Source organism: Saccostrea echinata, unplaced genomic scaffold (genome assembly GCF_033153115.1).
Source record: "Saccostrea echinata isolate AGI-Se365-2 ecotype Australia unplaced genomic scaffold, CSIRO_AGI_Sech_v1 ptg000008l, whole genome shotgun sequence".
NCBI lineage: Eukaryota > Metazoa > Mollusca > Bivalvia > Ostreida > Ostreidae > Saccostrea > Saccostrea echinata.
In genome coordinates, this window is record NW_026889757.1 from 5097333 (window position 1) to 5117886 (window position 20554).

The window sequence follows — 20554 nt, forward strand, 5'->3', positions numbered from 1 at the left end:
TTAATGTAACAGACTTAATTAATGTAACTGAGAATAAATTAATGTAACAGAGAATAAGTTAATAGAAAATTCATATTTCGAGATGAATGGAAAAGAAAAAATTCATTTGGCAATCGTTCTAATAATTTGACCGTAGAAGTATGAAACGACAAATTGACATATATTCAAATATTTGAACTATCTTCAAATGAGTTGAAAATTAGGTGCAACTGAATTAAAGATAGATCTAAATGAATTAAAGATAGGTGTAAATAGTTAAACCTATCTTATAAAAATTGAACCTATGTTGAAATGTATTAATTCCATTACAGATAGGTTCAATTTTATCATACTTCTTATCTATAAATCATTTGAAGATAGGTACAATTGATTTAAAGACAGGTACAATTCAATTAAAGATAGTTACAATTAATACATCTCCACTAAGGATTTGAAGATAGGTATAAATCAATTATATCTAGGTTCAATTTAATTGGACCTGTCTTTAAATCAATTATTCCTATCTTTATTCTCAGTGTTTTTACCTACCATCAATTCAATTTTACCTATCTTCAAAACAACTGTACCTATTTCCAAATGAATTAAAGATAGGTAATACTGAATTAAACCTATCTTTTTTTTGTCGTGTCATGCATCTATAAAATGATGTTTTATTTATGAATGACGAGTCATGCATCTATAAAATGATTTTTATCTTTAGTGATCATGGTGTTCTTCAAGAGGAAATCCCAGATCCAACCTTCGTCAAAGACGAATCTATCCCTGAGTAGCTCAATGGGTTCAATGACACAGTCTCAACTCAACACAATAATCAGCGACATGCTGAGTCTGCCTCAAGCTGGAAACAGTTGCGAGGTCATGTGCAGAGGTATGTCGGTAAAGTCGTGTTTAAAAATTCAAAAGGTCCGGCAGAAATTTATTCAGAAAGGAATATATGACCTTCAACCATCGTAAAGAAAATTTTGGGATTCGCGTCTTTAAAAATCAATGCGTATAAAAATAGATTTACAGGTCAATTTTTACGTTTGTCAATATTCTGTTTATCATAAAAATGTAATGAGTTACAAGTAATATTCTTTTTTATTCTTGGCAAATATTAATTTTACATTTCTTCCATGATTTCGACAGGTAATGAATGGATTTTTGCTTTGATGAAGTTGCCGGTGCATTTATATTTGCTGAATTAGATCAAAATTATCAGTGATTCCGTACATTTTATCAAACTCAAATTAAAAAAAGTAGCAGAAGAGTAATTATCTTTCAATAATTTTTTTGATAGTTGATAGAAATGTTTATACTTTGATCCACAGACAACCCAATCACGAATGCCGGGAAGCGGAAGCAGTTATTAAAGATGCTGATTATTGTCCTTCTGCCAATGGGAATCCTGGTGGGCATGATGGGAAATGTTTTCATTTCAGTTGTCAAGAACTACTACGAGGCTACCGGCATACGGACGTCTCTCTTCTTTTCGTAAGGCTGCCTGAAATTTAATATTTTACAATAAAAAGGATTTCAATTGCTTATAATTAGACATTAAAAAGCTAGGTTCACTTTATACATATAAGGCTCTGAAGATATAACAATTATTGACCAACAACCTATGGCCCATTTCAAACAAAATATAAAGTTAAGACTTTGTACTTTCATTTTCTATAATTTTTTTCCTGAGAGTCCAGTTATTGGAAAACATGCTTCGTTAAATTGCAATGATTTTAAATTTTGCAGAAAAAAGATGTATTTTAGAACATGTATCTTCAGAAAAGAATTAAAATATGAGCAGACCCCTCGATCAAAAATAGAGAAAAAGTTTAATAATCTTCAGAAGCAATTCTGTCATTATATAATTGCATATTTTTACTAAGGGGTTTATTATTGTAAAGCAGTTTAAACTTTTGGCCATTTTTGAAGGAATATTTAGGATATTTAAATAAAGACACAATTCATGACGTCATAATGCATTGACTAGTGCGAAGACTTTGCAGTCACCAAGGGTCCAAGTGCGTCGTCAACTAAAAAAGCAGTTTTTAATTTTTAGAAACTCACAGGGCCAGAAAGGCCCTAAGTGAAGCTTTCTCTTTCGACGGATTTTTCCGTTATTTCCCGATCATGACAAGGAGCACACGGCAGGGGATGCTCACTCCTCCATGGCACCTGATCCCACCTCTAATGTTTTGGAGGTCCGTGTTATCCCATATATTTCTTTAAAAGATTTATTAATAATGAAAGTTCCTTATTATTAATTTTCTATTAGAAATGCCGAAATTAGAAAACACCGGTTGCTCTCCTTTTCGTTAAAGCATCAAGATTTAGACGAAAATATTATGGTCTTGTGGCGTATACGTATTAAGTTGACTGTGTTTCCTTACCATGCGTGGATCTAGAGAGAGGTCGAGGAATATAAATTTTATTACGAAAATTAATAATGTTGATTTCAGTTTGCATGCATAAATTGTATTTTTTTTTAATCAAAAAAGCTTGCAGAAAAGGGCTATGTTAGTAAACTATTTTAAAATCATGCTTATTTTCAAATAAATCAACTATGAGTATGATATATTTGGTTCATAGCTTTAAATAGGGTAGAAATCAGATTGAAAAACTAAAAGACAACGTAATTGTTTTAAAGACCTTGCTGCCAAAACATGATTGATTGAGAATTTATGTTTTATTTATTACTTAAATTATTATGTTAATAAACAGTAAGCCATTGATAATATGTTGATACCCCCCACCCCCCTTTACAAACGACCTTTACAACTTCCTTTTTCATCCCTTGGGATGAGCGTTCTTAGAAATACAGGTAACACACAGTGATCTCAATAAATTAAATACCAATATCTATTGTGTTTCAGTGTGGAACTCGGTCAAATGATGCGCTATCTGCAGCGGGAACGTGACATGAGCGCCCTCTATGTTGGAGCCATTGGTAAGGACACGAAGGATTACTTGTTGCGGAGGTATCCGGACACAGACGCAGCACTGGCTAATATGTCTCAATGGCCGGTCAGACTTGCCAATATACGAACAGAATTTCAATCCAAAGACAAGTTCTTGGTCTACCTCAATCGGCATCGATACCAGCTAGATCAACAAAACCGAACTTCAAAGCAGGAAATGGAGTTTTATACAAGTGTGATAGAGATTTTTATGTCATGGCTGTATGAGATTGTGTCGGAATCCCGAACCGGAGCAGTATGGAAGACGCTGGTGGCATATCAAGAGATCATCGTTGCTAGTGAATACATCGGACGTGAGAGAGGTATGGGTATCACTTACTTTGCTAGAGGGGGATTTGAAACCAAAGAAGATTATCTTCTTTTTCTAGAGGCTCAAATAAATTCAAATATTACCTTCCAATCCTGCAAACGCTACTCAGAATTGGCATATCAGATATATGAGGACCAACTCAAGACTAAAGCTACATTGTTGGCCCCTATCACTAACATGAGGCTTATGATAAGGTCTAACAAGAGTGCCAAGAGAAACCCCTCCCTGGAGACTGCAAACTATTGGTTTGAAAACATGACTTATTATCAGGAGACGGTCAGAGAAACTCAGAAAAAACTGGCGGAGAAAATTGATTCTCAACTGTCACTTCGAGAGGAAGAGGATCTGGAGGTCATCATTTCAATCAGTTGCATCTTTGGCGTTGTCATGGTTATCTGTCCTTTGGTTATCCTAGGAGTATTTAAACTAACTGTGCAGATTCAAAGCTACTCACTTTCAATTGCAAATAGGTACAAATTTATTTTCTGTTATTTAACGATATGAGCATATCAGTAGAAAAAATGATGACTTAATCAGTGGCTTTTATGCATTACAGAACGAAAGCATTGAATAAGGAGAAGAAGAGAACGGACACGCTGCTTTATCAAATGTTACCAAAGTCTGTGGCAGAACGTCTAAAGAATAATGAAATAATAGAGGCTGAACACTATTCCGAAGCCACAATCTTTTTTAGCGACATAGTTGGTTTCACCAAAATAGCTGCATCTAGCTCCCCGTACCAGGTTCTCTCTCTCTCTTTCTCTCTCTCTCCAGATATAGTATAATATTTACTAACATAAATCATTTACAATTGTAAAGGTTGTGGACATGCTGAATAGCCTGTACATGTGTTTTGACCAAAGGATTGAGCTCTATGACGTATACAAGGTGGAAACAATAGGTGACGCCTACATGGTGGTATCCGGTAAGATTTATTCGTCACAGAAATTTTTATTTTGCTTTGTATTAATATTTCTATCAATAAACTAATAAACACATTAAAAATATATCGTTCATCGGTTCAAACTAATATAAATGTTTCATAATAACATATAAATAAGCAAAAATAATTAGGCGTGCCTCGAAAAAACGGTCAGCGCCATGCTGCAGAGATTGGAATAATGGCTCTTGATTTGGTACGAACTGTGAAAGACCTTGAAATACCCCATGTACCTGGCATGACATTCAGCTTAAGAACCGGTTGTCATACAGGTAATATGATGACATTAAGTGATTATTTTATGACATTAAGCGATTACTTTAAGTTTATGCAGATTTGAATTCTTTCTTGACTTTTTCTCATGTTACAAAGATGAAAAAGATGAAATCCTGAAGATTACAAACAGTGATAGATCTCAAAATTTGTTTTCTAATTCGATTTCTATCATTAATTTCTTATCCTTTGTAACTTGCTTTAAATATCTTTCTACGAAAGATGAACAAATAAAGCATGAACAAAAATATATTTACAGTCTATTAAAATCATTTTGGATAAAGTTTCTTAATATACATGTATATCATCTTTGCATACTACAATTAGGTCCTGTCGTTGCCGGTGTAGTGGGGACAAAAATGCCGAGATATTGTTTGTTCGGCGATACCGTCAACACAGCATCTAAGATGGAATCTTTGGGAATGGGTACTTTATTTTATTCATGGTACCTTAGATTAGCTAAGTAACTTAAAGCGTATTTAATTTCACGCAAGATTTTTAAATAAAAAAAACTTCAATATGACTGTTTGTCAAATCTTTCATATTTTGTACTTCGACGAATTACTAGATACTGTGTGTCAAGAATCGAGTATTATGTATTTACATATATGGTGGCAATTTCTGTCCCCTACATGCAAGATAAATTATGTTAACATGCAAGAAAAGTATGTCAACATGCAAGATAATTATGTCAACATACAACATAGTAATGTTGACATGCAAGTTACCAATCTTTTTTTGAGAATCTTATTTTATTGTTGGTAAAATTACTTAATAACACCAGTATACGACATCATAAAAGCAAGCTGAAAAAGAATTATGTTGACATGCGACTTATTTACATTTACATGCAAGATAATTATGTCAACATGCAAGATATTTGAGTCAACATGCGACTTATTTGTAAACATGCAACATAATTATGTAGACATGCAACATAATTATGTAGACATGCGACTTATTTATGTCAACATGCAAGATATTTATGTTAATATGCGACTTATTTATGTTAACATGCGACTTATTTATGTCAACATGCAACTTATTTATGTCATCATGCGATTTATTTATGTCAACATGCGAGTTATATTTTAACATGCAAGGTATTTATGTCAACATGCAAGATAATAAGTTGCATGTTGACATGCATATCTCACATGTTGACATACTTGTTAACATAATTATCTTACATATTGACATAAATCAGTTGCATGTCTACATAATTATCTAGCATGTTAACATAAATAAGTTGCATGTCAACATTTTTCCTGTTGTGTCTTGCTTGAATGATGTCATATAATGGCGTTAATAAGTAAGTTTACCAATATTAAAATTAGATTCGCTAAAGAAATTCGTAACTTGCATGTGAACATAATTATTTTGCATGTTGACATAAATAAGTCGCATGTCTACATAATTATGTTGCATGTGAACATAATTTATCTTGCATGTAGGGGGCAGAAATATGCCACCATATACATATATCAAAACGCTGACTGTTAATATTCTTTTTTTTTTCCTTTTTTTTTAAGAAATTTGTACGTCATACATATAAATTGTTATTTTAGATATATCATTAGATAAGTTATGGGAAAAAAAACTTCTGCAACTTGAGGATATGCTTTATTATTTAGCAAACAAAGTACATATCAGCCAGACAACCCGTGATATCCTCTTCACTATCGATGGATTCATGATTGAAGAGCGCTTTGATGAAGTTGTTCAGGTGAGAGAGAGAGAGAGAGAGGTGTAAAAGTCATCTCTATCTTAAAGTGTTTTGGTAATATTTATAAAAAATAAATTTCATGTCTTTTTTTCAGGGAGACGTCGATTTGAACAATACCTTTAGAGAATGTGTTCAAACCTACTGGCTCCTTGGCTGCAAAGAGATCCCACCAGAACTCGACAATTCAGATGAGTGAGTAACTGTGACATCTTATTTTTTATTTCACGTATGTCAATCAGTGTTAGATGTTTTTGAAGTTCACTAAGATATACTTATTATGAATAATTTTGATTCCCTTATCGATCTTTGTACTTGCAGCCAAACTATGGAATTCTAAAAGATAATCGAATGGCCAGACCAATGATGTGTGACCAGGAACTACTATTTTAGAAGTAAACAATAGAGGGTGAAATTTCATGTAGTACTAAGTTTAGAGATACTCGACTTTCATAGCGATTGCAATTATTTTTATTTAGCAGACTTCCATATCTGTGCGAATATTACTTGTAAGAGTAAGAAAAGTATTCATAATCCTATAAGATATGATTTTTATGTAGAAATTGCATGTTTTTCTCAATAGACCTTTTGAAAATACGAGTATAACTGAAGAAATCGCTTGCTGTTCTTTGACATTTGAATTGTTATAAAAAAAAAAATTACTGTCAATAAATTCAACAATATATGGAGATTCGTCACTCTGATTTTTATTTCCTTACTACATGTACTATGCTTTAAAAATCTATTAGTAGATTTGTGATCTTGACTTTTCGACCTTGACCTTGACCATTCGATAAATTCAATTCTACATCATCTTAACATCAAGCTTTAAAATTTTCAGGTTGCTTGAGTTATCATATTTTGACGTTGCTCTTACATACAATGCATGCATTATAAATGTCATGAATCAAACAATGTGTGTTGCATTAACATATAAGAACTTTTGTTTTAAAGCCATTATAGCTCTTTCTTTGTTAACGTGTAACTTTCATGTATCCTATGTAGATTGCATTGCATAATACACGTATATATTTACATTTCCAATGTCTTTGTCCGAGATAAAATTATAAATTGTAAAAATACTTTATTTCTACATAAATCTACTGGTTCATCAATAGGCGCGGTTAAAAAAATCACGTGCGGGGCGGGACAAATAGAGACAGAAGCGGGGCTATTAGCACGGGAATTTGCAGAATCAGGAGCATGTAAATATAAGGAATAACTGTCAGATTTTTTGGATTCATGACGATGATCAATCGATTGGCTTGCGTGATAATTTTATGCATAAACGCCGAAGGCGTTTATGCAAATTATCACGCAAGCCACTCGATTGATCACATCATGAATCCCAAAAATTAGACAGTTATTCCTTAAGTATTTCTCCCTGGCTACTATTAATACTTTTTACATTTCACTTTATTTCTCATAGATTTATTGAATGAATATTTGTAAGATCATGTATTTTTGTGGTATGTATTGTTGGTATGTTTATTTGAATGAAATTTTTTAATCATATAATTTCCTAACAAATTTAGCTTTTTATGATTATGTATCTTCCAGATAAATTTAATGAATGTAACACCCCCTTTTTCATTAATCCCACAATATCGTGTATTTTTGCATTCATAATAAAATAAAATGAAATCAACAATGCTTTAATATTTGTAACATACATCACAACTTAAAGGTGCTTATTTTATGGCGTAAATATGTAGTATCGGTACTCCTTTTAATATACTATATATGGAAATTTAAAAGTTGATACATTTGCAAATAGTTTGCTTAAATGAACTTATTGAAGAGAAAAATAATATATTTAATTCTGTATGAACTTATTAGGGGGTCCAAGGTCATAGCATACCAAAGCACACGGCGAGATGATATTCTGTCGGTGAAACTGGTTTCGGAACTTCTAACTTGACAGCGATGACGAAGGTAAAATAATTGCAGCCCGGAGGACCGGGCTGCTCTATACATATAAGTTTAAGTGTTGGTATATGGGGATTGAGGTGGGAGAAGTTATTCAGAATTAATGGTTTTCTAAACATTAAAAAGATTGTTAATCAGAATGTTCTTTCCCTTTATAAATTACGAGATACACAATATATTTACTTCCATAAAGTGAATCTGTAAAAATATATATGTTTTTCATATTTAATATATAAAGTTGCTTATCATTTACTATCGAAAAAACGACAGGTCCCTTTTTTTAGAACATCGAATTTTACTTATCGCATAAAAACGTAAAAAGTACTTTACACAGTTCGTGTTTTATATTCTTTAAGTGAAAGACATTTTTGAAAATAGGTGATGCATGTGTCTGGTTTCAAATTATATTTTATGCAGCCACCATTTACTTGAGGAATTGATAAAGTTTAAAAAGGGTATCGTTTTTGTTCGATTTTCATCCGACTATAAGTTTTCAAAATATTCTCGACTATCGTCTCCATCATTTAGACGCATGCCTTTTTCACACATATCGAAGCGGTTTGATGATCAAGACTCATTTCCATTGTTTACTTTATTTATTTCCCGGGCGACAATTGATGGTTACATCAATGTTTTCTTGTTGAAAAATGTGGTTATTTTTTTTTTCAATCAACAGATGTCCGTTAGATCTTCCTTCGTGTGATGAAAGGGTTTGAATAATAAACTAGAACTGTCCAAAAGGGACAAATACCCCCCGCTGGGTTTTTCAGAGAAGGTACCAAATCACTAATGTTTTCTAGATGTGAGAGGTGTTCACAATTTGCTTAAACATTTAGAGCACAGGAGTTCGCATACCTGTCAATTTTACCGAAATTTTTTGCAAATAAAAAAAATACGTAATACCTATAATAATAACACAAGGAGTGCAACGCATTTCAGGTCACCGGGGAACCCCTCTCTTAGTATCGAGGCTGCCGCGCAATCAATTTTCAATCGAAAATAATAAAACACTAACCAATCTTTTCGGAAGGAACCATTCTTTATGTCTGTTAATGCATGTGACTTCAAACGCCTGATTAACAGCAGCAGCAGTGACGTTTCTCCACGACTTCGCTCAAACATTCGTTGTCCGCGACGCCATTACGTGACGTATGACTATCACAGGTTCGTAGTAAATGGATGTACTTGTCAAAGATAATAAAATATTTCTATTTAGAACAAGTTTTGTTTATTTGGTTACTATATTAAATTACAAATATATATATATAGGGTTTATTGTTAAGAAATATTTTTATGTTGAGGAAACTTTAAAACCCAGGGGAAACAACTCTACCCAAAATGTCAACAGTTGAATTTGGCTCGAAATTCAAATCTTATTAAAGATAAATATGTCAACTCATTTAGACATTCTTGCTTGGTAAGTTGGGCTTTTAGAACTAACATTTATAGCATAGAAGTTGCAATTAGATTAGTCCTAAAAATAATTTACATATTATCTTATGTACTGATACCATGTGCATTGAATATATTTTAAAATAAAAGATTAAAACACAAGTCAATGAAAAAAATTGAAAATTACAAAATCAAAAATATTTTACTATATAAAAATATTTATGTTTACCTTTTCAAACATATCTGAATATAAGATGATGTGCAGAAGAAGTGCAGGTCCCCCCCCCCCTTTTTATTTGAAAATTATGTTAAAATAATGATGAGTAATTCTAACTGTTGAAAGTACTGGTATCAATAAATAAAAATCACATGCTAGCATACTTTGAATTGAAAGAGAATAATGATGAAAATCAATACTAAGTAAAACTTCCTGAGGCAGGACTTCATGAATTTATCTCTACTCACTCTGGACCATAAGATTAGCCCACATATCATACATATTTAACATCCACTGAGCCTGCCTCATGCAAAGCAAATGTTCATATGTGAAATTTAATATAATTGCAGTCTTGTAAATGAAAATATAGAGCATCAAAAGTCTGTGTTTTAAATAAAGCCCACTCTTGCTATTTATTTCACATAGAATCTCTCACATATTCACAAAAACATGAGAACCGAATAAAAGACACCAAAATTTAGGTTAATTTTGTTTATTTCAATGATATAATGCAGCAAACATTACATGTCAGCAGAACCTCAGAGAGTTAATGACAAGTTCCCAAAAGTGGTATGCAAGAAGGTTAAAGCAGAACCTGGGCCAAATTCTAAAAGCACAAGGAATTTCAATAACTAGTTCCATGATGAGAAGGATTAAGTATGAATACATTATAAAAACCATGCTTAGAAATTTGAATGTTATTTGCATTAGGGAATGAGAGTTAAATTTTGCATTACAATATTTCTTTGATAAATGTGTGTGATGCACTGGTTTGTTTGATATTTCTAGTATGATTGTAAATGATGTACATTATAATCCTGTTACATTTGCTAATCATAATCCATTTACACTGATATATATTTGTCATTGTGATTCCTTACAATATATAACTAATTTGGCCCAGGTTCTGCTTCAACCCTCTTGCGTTTCTTCGTAATCTGTCCAGATTTTCTCTCCGATAGAGCAGTTACTTTGGATCTGAGAGCCATTTTCTTTTTTCTGGGAACTTGTCGTTTGAACTCTTTAAGAGAGTCAACAAGACTTAATTTTATGAAATGTTCACTTATGTCTTGGAAGAGCTCTATGATGAGTTGTAAAACTATTTCATCCTCTATATCACTATCTGTGGGTATCTTACAAATACTTATCCACTCCTGTATCAATGAATAATTTTCATCAATCTTATTTCTCAGAAACTGATGAATGTTTTCTGTGTGAAAATTAATGTGTTCAATAGTTAGAGATGACTGTATTGCTCTATGAAGACTGATAAAAAATTTAAAGACTGGTTCACTAACTATAGTAAGCCCTCTACTTTCACCTTGTTTGGCTTTAATTTCCAACACAGTTTGGTCATTAGTATTAACATCCTCTTCCTTGATCCTCAGTTTCTGAAGAATTGCCTGTTTCTTGTAATCCAGGTTACAAAGCGCTTTCATCTTTCGACTTGTGCTTCCCAGTCTATGTAGTACGGAGTCTTGAAGCCGTCTTCTGATTTTATAAACACATCTTCCAGCAAGATACCTCACCTTGTTCTTTGCTGCACAACTTATATCACCTTGTGTCTGTTCACCTTGTACATGTTGTAGGTTCAAAGAATCTTCTTGCTCTTCTAAAATGGCACTTGCTTTAGAAGCAAGGATTTGATCTATTATCCACAAAGTTAACTTTGAACTGAACTTGTTTTGTTCTTTTGTTACCTGTTGAACATTGAAAGTTAGTTTAGCATAATTGATATGTTCATCACTTAACAGGAAACTGTTTATACTGTGATAAAATGCTGTAAATTCTGGGGGATTTCTCAGTCTAGATGACATATAATTTTCCACCTTGTGCTGCAAGAAACAGGCATGTTTTCTAATAGTTTGGGAACAAAGGAATTCCAACGAAAATGATTTCAGAAATTGAGCTGATTTATTTTCATCTAAGAAGTCATTTATGTTGTATTTAAAGTCATCAGGAATGTGCTGAAATTCTTGACTATTTTCTTCCTCCTGATGAAAGTCCTCTTTGTACAATTTCTGTTCCTCGGTTTGTTGTGCAGTTTCTGATGGTATTTCGCAAAGTGCACTTGACGAACTATTACAGCACTCCAGATCATCCTCAGGAACAAGAAATGTCTCATTATAAAAGTCAAACACTTTCTGAGGATGTTTCAGAAAAGCAGCATCCTGATTGAAATTCCTAATCCTCAGTCCGTCAATAGTTGTTGCCCTTCCAAGGGCAACCCCTAGCTGCCCAGCACAGAAAAAAGAGTAACAATCTACTTCCACAAATTCCAGGGTTTGTCCCTGGGCCCTATGTACAGTCAGAGCAAATGCAAGACTAAGTGGATATTGTTTTCTACAAGCTAGAGTGACATTTCTATCAGGGTCAAAAATATCAAAGTTAGCTTGTTTCATAGTCACCAATTTTCCTGAAAAGTTTACTACAGGAGGTTTGTCCTTTTCCAAGGAGTGGATAGTCCCTCTCATACCATTGTAAAGGCCAGAAGCAAGGTTTTTTAAAAGAATTACAGGTGCATCCTTCTTCAGTAACAGGTGCTTCTGCACTGGACTTTTCCTCAAGAGCTGAATATTTCCTACGATGATATACATTTATAAATATAAAGTCATAACAGATTTAAATACTTTCAAAATTTGCCTAAGTCACAATCTCCTGCTACCTGCTAAGAAGGACTTGAATCTCACCTGCCCCTAAGATTTACATTAGGTAAAATATTTGTATACCTAACTTGAAAAAATTACATGACTTTTCTTAAAATTTCATAAAGGGACATTCTAATAACACATCTTACATTATAAAATATACAAATACCTTCATCGACAGCTTCAAACTTAATTTCTTCACCCTCCATATCTTCCAACATCACATGGTTAACATATGACACATCAAAATTTGTACCATACAACAATGTAGGTTGAGCATTTGGTGGAAACAGGGGTCTGTCAAGGCTTGAACAAAATGCTAAGGTCTCTGGGGTAGGTGAACCATCACAAAGCTGATGTATGGCATCTACCAGTTCCTTTTCATGTTGGCGTCTCACCTTAAAAATTGAAAACAATTCATTAGTAATCTTAACAGAATAGAAAAGATAATTATAAGACAAACACAAATTATAAAGCTAAGATTAGATCAAGAAATGAAAAAAAAATTCATAAACTAAATCTCCTTTTTTTTAATCAAATTTTTATACAACAAAACAACAAATGTTTTAATTTACCATTTTGAGTTGTATATGGTGAGGTAATGCTAGGTGAAAGCATGGACTTTCAAAAGCATAAAGACCTCCATCTCCATATCTTGGATTTGGCACTGGAGACAACTGTTTAAAATCACCACAGGCTATTATCTGAAACAAATGCAGAAAGTAAATTTGTTGCATTCTAAACCCATGGCAGATGCTCTAATACAAAGTAGATAAAATAGATTAACTATAGAATGTACCAGATTTAGTAACATATACAAACATTACTGCTGTGAAGTATGAAGTACACAGTGTTGTATTTCTTCATTTATTATGATAGGAAAATAAGGCAATGTACACTTAATACATACCTAATTTTATGCACTGAGGGTAAAACTGTATACTTAGTACTTTGAACTTGTTCTGTATTATACACTTCACTCTTGTTATGCACTTTATGATATTGATTTCAAAATGATAATGCTTACTTGCATGCCTCCAAATACATGATTGTTGCCTTTCACAAGACGACAGACATGCTCTACTAAGTCAAAAGTCCTGGCTGATACCATGCTGATCTCATCAATAACAAGAACTGAAGTTTTTTCAATGCGTCTCCTGCTATCAGAATAAGCATCATCATGTAGAAAAAGCTCTCGGTATTTTTCCTTTGAGAACCTATAAAAGTATTATATTCATGAAATCAATTATTTATTTAGAGAAAAACACAAATTTACTTAATCAAATTTACACAAATACATGTACATGTTTATATCTTACTGACATAAAAATCCCAAATCACAGAGATCAAGAAATTAATTTACTGTTATGCTAATCCAGAAAAATTATAACACCTTCAAAACCCCCAAAAGACCTTGCTTAAAATATAATTGCATAATTCATTATCATGTATATGAGCAGCTCAAGGTGTCAAACCCATATAAGGACCTTATTCTCTTATCTTAAATATGGCTGTAAAATACTGGTACTCTGACTTTAATTCAAAGCACTTTAGAGTAGTGAAGAATTTACCAAGAGAAATTTTCAAAAATTTAATTACCTAAACAGTAATTAATCAATGACAAGCAAATTTTTGAAAATGAAAATTTAAATACCAAGAATATCAATAAATGCTGTGGTGAAAAGATGTATTTCATCACAAGGAATAGAAAAGCAGTTAAAAAAAAATTTACCAAATAAATCTTTCTTAGATTTTTATCGGTGTACAACTCTTCAAGGACAGGACTGGGGCATAAATTCGGGCATAACCCACTTCTACACACTGACACTAAAACATGAAAATAATGTCTTAATTTACTGAGTATTCAGCCCATACATATTCTCCTATGCTTAATCTGGGGCTATTAAGGGTCAGATACCTTAACAGAAAAGTTCTTTTAAGTACCTTCCATCCTGTATACCAGCCCAGTGATGAAGGGTTGTTGCGTCAAAACCTAACTGTTGGCTTGCCACTCCTGTTGAAGCTGTGACTGCTACTTTTTTTGTTCCAAGATGAGATATTATGTTTCTGAAAACAAAGTAATTTAATGGTGTAACTAGAGGCAATTCAAAACTCACTTTTTCATAGTGGCTTAATTATAGGGTAATGAACCAAAATAAAAGATATAACATATTTTCATGTACTAAAGTAAATAAAATTGAAAATATCTTAATGGGAGTAATATTCCACAAACAAACATATTCTTAAAAAGTTTGCATATTTTTAAAAACTTAAAATTTTCTAAAACATTACACTGCTGCTTTGTGTTTTAGTCAACTTTGACATTGTCCAAGTATAATTAGATTATGATACATCCTGTGATCATCTGTGATTTTCTGACTACATGACATTCTGAACTACAAATGACCTTGGTTCATGGTCTTCACCAAACACTCTGGTCATGTTCAATCTTTGTATTAAGTTTACCTTCCTTGCATTACAAAGTTATGATCCTGGCAAGTATTTTATTCTTCTGAACCCTCTGAATTGCCCAAATGACCTTTATTCAGCACTAACACTTCCTTCTTTCACATCAGTCTTAGTGTTGATAAGCTTCTATCATATCTGCTTAATAAAGATATGGCCCATACAGCAAATGGGAAGGAAAGAGAGACAAACATAGCAAGTCCTACATATCCATCCAAAATTTTTTGGGGGGAGGGGGTATAATTGATGAAACTGACCTCTTATTCTAATGAAATTTCTAAAGCATTTTGAAGACATATATATTCAAACTTACAGGTTGGCCATTCACTACACCAATGAAAGCCCAACTTCTTACACTTGCCTGACTCAAATAATGAATTGTCTAAACAAGTTCTGCACAGAGAAGGATGTTCAAACTGCAACATCAGATGTTATATCCAAGATCATCTATAAGCTTTTCAGAGTTAAGTCTTCCCGCATATACGAGCAAGGAGAGTTCATTATTGCATTTCAAGGCTTAAAACAACGTGTACAGCATACAAGCAATGAGAAGCTGACTTTTCCAAATTACTGTCAAGTGAAAAATTTTAATAACCACCAATTAATTTTTTTGGTTCCATTTGACCTTACCATAAATGGACAACAACAGTACTGTGAAATTCATATGGAGGCTTTATTCTCAACATTAACCATTCAAGAGCAGACGTACAACTTGAAGTATTGTTTAACTCCAATCCAGCATCACATTGATGGGATATTGCATTTAGTCCATAACTTACAACTATGTGAAGGACAACAAATAGAAAAAGCTTCTAGTGAGTCTATATCCTTGTCCAATACAGTTGGTGGTGAACAACAGAAGCATGTCATAAAGTCCAAATCATGCAAAATTCTGCTGCCACCTCTAGCGGCATCAAATGCATGTTCAGCATGTAAAGACTACAGGCGTAAGAGAGAAAAACGAAAGGCACTCAAGGAGATCAGTAATAAGTTGCCAAGGCACAACTCAGAGACAGTCAGTGATTTAAAAGAAGATACCTGTGTCCTTGATGCACACATCCAATTTTGTGAAGAAGATCACAAAGATTTTGAAATACTCCTGAAAAATGCCCTTAAGGATGCTCCAGAAAAATTTCAGCTGTTACTTCATTCCCAGCTACAAAACTGTAGGAGTGGTATAGATGCTCGCCAGCGTAGGTGGGATCCTCGAGTTATCAATATTTGCTTACAGCTGTTTCTGAGATCTCCACAGGCATATGAAGACCTGAAGAAATCAGGTGTATTAGTCCTCCCATCCAAACGACTACTTCAATACTACAAAAATTCCTGCTCTTCCAATGAGGATAATCTTGCCTGGATGAAAATTGAAGCAGACAGACAAGGAATACCTGAGTTTGGTAGACATGGAGGTCTATTAATAGACGAAATGTCAATTCAGGTAACAGTAATATGTAAATTTCAATCCTGAAGCCTAAAATAAAAAAGATATTTGTTATCCAGTGAAAACCTGAAAAGTTAACCTATATAAAAACTATACCTACCTACACACTCTAAAAATTATGGTTGGCATAAAAATTTTTAAAGCTTGGCCTGACATTTTTATCAGTTAATATTACATCTGTAAATTCATATCGCCAAGTTATAAACATGTTTGTGCAGTTTTTATTTATGTATTGTTTACCTTTACAGGATGATCTTGTAATCACAAAAGTGGGAGATTGTTGGAAGTTAATTGGCATGGTGGACATGGGAACCACAAATGAAAATATTGATATTATCTGCAAAGGAAAAAAGGTTACAAGGCTTGCCTCACAGGCTTTGCAGTTTGTTTTCCATGGCTTTACAGGTTTCAGGTGAATAGTTTAATCAAAAAGACTATATTATGGAGGTGTATTTTCAAAGTTAAAACAGATCTGAAAAGAATTTCAATTCAGGATTGTTGAAAATTAAAACCTTTCTGAATAATAACTAGTAAGGGATTCACTGAAAGTTGTTTGAAAGTTCATCTTATTATACCATAAAATGTTAATCTTGTAGATGGCCCGTCTCCTACTATGGTTCCACAACTGCCACATCACACCAGCTCTACCTGACGTTTTGGAAGAGTGTTGATGTTTTGGAAGAAATGGGTTTTACAGTGGACTACATGATGGCAGATGGGGCAACCACAAACAGATCATTCACTTCTATGTTGTTTAATGGAAACCCAAGGGAGGAATTATTTCTATTCAAAAATGTGTATAATAGAGAGCATGTCATAGTTGCCATACAAGACATCAAACATGTGTTGAAAAGAATTAGAAACAACATAGAATCAAGCAGAAGGGAAAATCAGGGGAACTCTAATGGACGTTACCTTGTTTTGGAAGGGCAGGCAATTCTATGGGACCACTGGGAGGAATGTTTTTTTTTCAATTATCAGGGTGGCTTTGAAATCCACAACAAATTAACTGAAGACCATATCACTCTGACGGCAGCCTCAAAAATGCGCAACCAACTGGCCATTGATGTTCTGAATAAGAACATGCTGTTCCTCATGAAAAGTTACCAACAGACATTGCCAGATCCTGAACGACTTTCATCATCAATAAGACTGCTAGAAGCTACATCAATTATATGTGATATTTTCTGCAGCATTAACCACCCTGTAACATCCATGGAGGATCCAAGGATAGCAGAGATATTTCAAGCTCTTCAATTCTTCAACAGGTGGGAGGCTGACACATTGGATTCTTCCCCTACACTTGCCAAGAAGAATCTGATGACAAAAGAAACAAGAGATGACATCAACTCATCCTTGGTTGGATTCACCTCACTGTGTAGGCAGACAATAGGCAAGGGCAACACCTTAAATCCTGGCTTTCTGAATTCTGACCTCATTGAAAACTTCTTCTGCCAGCAACGAGGAATTCGAAATGGCTTAAATTCTAATCCTACATTGGCACAGTTTGGTAAATCCAGTACAGCAGTTATACTTGGCCAGTGCATAGTGTCAAGGAGGGCCAATGCATCAGAATCTGCCTCAGCTAGTAATTTCCGTGCTAAGTTATCAAGACCTTTAAACTCCACAAGGAAAAGCAAGAAGCAAATTAAAATGAGGAAATTGAGAATATGAGCCCTGAAAAGATTCTCAGTCCACCAAATTAACATCCCAGTAATTAACAGTGAGACAAGGAATAATTTCAATCATATAAAGTTTTTGTGATCAAAGCCCATTAATAAGACTTGGATTTGTCAAGATTTTATGTTTTTCCTGAGTCTGCACTATATTATAAACACCTAACACTAATGTTCGGCAATTCACACTTTGTTATTAATATCATGAATTACTGGGCGTGCTTGATTTAGCTTAATTTGGTGTACACCAGTGTACACTGGTGTGAAAGGTGGTGGTGTATAATCAAGTACATTTTACGAGTTGTAGTGTATATGTTGTAGTATATGTTTTGCATCTCGACAGTGTGTGGCTAAAATTTTTTTGGTTTAAAGTGAAAAAAATTAAAATATATTATGAATTACTTAATTATTTAAAATGGTTAAAAAATAATTTCAATGTAATCACTTACACACAAAAGTAGATATTTACTGGTTACAAATGAACATACTTGAAAGTCGGGACTAATTTCTTGCCATATATGCACAAAAGACAACTTGAATGTGATTTCTTATCCTTTATATTACACAAAATAATTTCTTAAATTTTCAATCGTACCATTCTCCGCCATATTGGATTCAGTGTACGCCTTTCAACACATGCCCTAAATTTGGTGTAAGAAAGTGTACAGTGAGAGTACACCCAAAGTGCACTTATTAATTAAGAAAAGTGTACACGGTGTAAAAGTATTCTCTATTGAGAAGTTGATGGCTCGTTTTAATACTCCCCCTGTTGAGGGGGAGTATTAAAACGAGCCATCAACTTCTCAATAGAGAATAGGTGTAAAAGGTGCAAGTAAATCAAGTTCGCCCACTGTTACATTTTTATATAAACATAGTTTATTGTAAATAAACCCATGTACCTTAGCCAATGTGTCTTTCCAGTACCACACTGGCCTGTAATTAGGAAGCTGTGGCCTTTAACGGCAAGATCTACGAGGTCTGGGGTGCCTCCATCCATTCCCGCGAGAATGTCCGTTTCATAGCCGCCGCCTTTGGTTTTGTATACTAGCCACCGCTATTATTCACTACGAACCTGTGATAGTCATACGTCACGTAATGGCGTCGCGGACAACGAATGTTTGAGCGAAGTCGTGGAGAAACGTCACTGCTGCTGCTGTTAATCAGGCGTTTGAAGTCACATGCATTAACAGACATAAAGAATGGTTCCTTCCGAAAAGATTGGTTAGTGTTTTATTATTTTCGATTGAAAATTGATTGCGCGGCAGCCTCGATACTAAGAGAGGGGTTCCCCGGTGACCTGAAATGCGTTGCACTCCTTGTGTTATTATTATAGGTATTACGTATTTTTTTTATTTGCAAAAAATTTCGGTAAAATTGACAGGTATGCGAACTCCTGTGATTTAGAGTGAAAATTTAATTACTCAGGCCAAATAAAAAAATATGTGTGGTTCCGGTTACCCGACCGTCCCTATTTTATACCCCCCGACTCTAAACTTTTTTTGACAATTTTCATATTTTTTCCGGAATTTTCCCCAATTTCCATCAATGGCTCCGGTTTAAGTTTTAGTTTCAGCAATGACAGCCTCCTTTCACAACATAGTGCAAGTGTTTATTAGTGTTAAATCCAAAGCAAGCTAGCATGTAGGTGTCCCCTACCAATACTGACTAGTATTTTATCACACCACATCTAAATGTCATTTGCAAAGTAGTGATAAGTATTATTTAGAATAATTAAGAAAATCATTTTATTAAAAAAAAAAAAAAAAAAAAAAAAAAAAATCGTAACCTACCTACCCTAATTTTTTTTGGAGGTGTAACCGGAACCACACATATTTTTTTTGTTTGGCCTCATTATATTTTTTTTTAATAAATGAAACTAAGGTGCAGCCTAATAAAACATCAATACTAATAATTACAGTGTTCTTTATTACATTGAAAAAATAGTTTGCAACTATATGTCATCTTTGTGAGACATGACACTCTGCAAATTGATTGTTGAAAAAAAATATCACAATTTAATTATACAAAATCAAATTGATCTTAATACCTTTATATCAAACTCATTTTAAAAATAAAAGGCTGGTTCCAGTGATTATGTATTTTGACAGACATAATTAAATTACATTTAAGAGACTTAGACAACAGAGATCTTTATTTCTTTCTGCCCAATACCCAAGAGATATAGATAAGACCTGCTTGATCAGAGATGCCCTAACAGCTTCCCACACTGAACTCATTAATTAATCTTTAACTGGATGCATGTCCACTCATTACTCCCAAGGGACAAATGGATTTACACTATCTGCTGTGTAATGTAAAAACTGTTTTTAATACTTTGTGAGTTTTTTTTTTAGTTCTAATGAGTAGTTTGAAGCTGTAGTTCACATTTCTGTACAGATGTTCTAGATTCTATGTCTCAAACCTTAGACATGAACCCGAAATGTCTAAGTCAATAAAAATGAAAAATAAAACCACCTGTAAAATGCAGAAAAATGATCAAATAATGTTGAAAATACCAGGTGCATATTTTCATATGGTAAATAATAAGTGTACAAATTTTCATACAAATCTATGCAATAGTC

The 20554-nt window shown here is 33.5% G+C and overlaps 3 protein-coding genes across 3 annotated transcripts; 2 read left to right on the forward strand and 1 right to left on the reverse strand.

The window, feature by feature from the left end:
* Positions 1 to 705: 705 nt before the first annotated feature.
* Positions 706 to 6233, forward strand: LOC133181164 (uncharacterized). Its single transcript, XM_061315704.1, has 8 exons — positions 706 to 868; positions 1311 to 1473; positions 2853 to 3737; positions 3824 to 4010; positions 4087 to 4192; positions 4342 to 4479; positions 4808 to 4906; positions 6115 to 6233. The coding sequence occupies exons 1-8, from the start codon at positions 706 to 708 to the stop codon at positions 6231 to 6233; spliced, it is 1860 nt and encodes a 619-aa protein (XP_061171688.1).
* A 4398-nt stretch (positions 6234 to 10631) lies between these two features.
* Positions 10632 to 14831, reverse strand: LOC133181165 (uncharacterized). The gene is made up of 6 exons (XM_061315705.1): positions 14773 to 14831; positions 14334 to 14456; positions 13417 to 13606; positions 12965 to 13093; positions 12559 to 12787; positions 10632 to 12322 (listed from the first exon to the last, which is right to left on the reverse strand). The coding sequence occupies exons 1-6, from the start codon at positions 14829 to 14831 to the stop codon at positions 10632 to 10634; spliced, it is 2421 nt and encodes an 806-aa protein (XP_061171689.1).
* A 1716-nt stretch (positions 14832 to 16547) lies between these two features.
* On the forward strand, positions 16548 to 18018 carry LOC133181293 (uncharacterized). The gene is made up of 2 exons (XM_061315819.1): positions 16548 to 16708; positions 16893 to 18018. The coding sequence occupies exons 1-2, from the start codon at positions 16593 to 16595 to the stop codon at positions 17968 to 17970; spliced, it is 1194 nt and encodes a 397-aa protein (XP_061171803.1). The 5' UTR covers positions 16548 to 16592; the 3' UTR covers positions 17971 to 18018.
* Positions 18019 to 20554: the final 2536 nt, after the last annotated feature.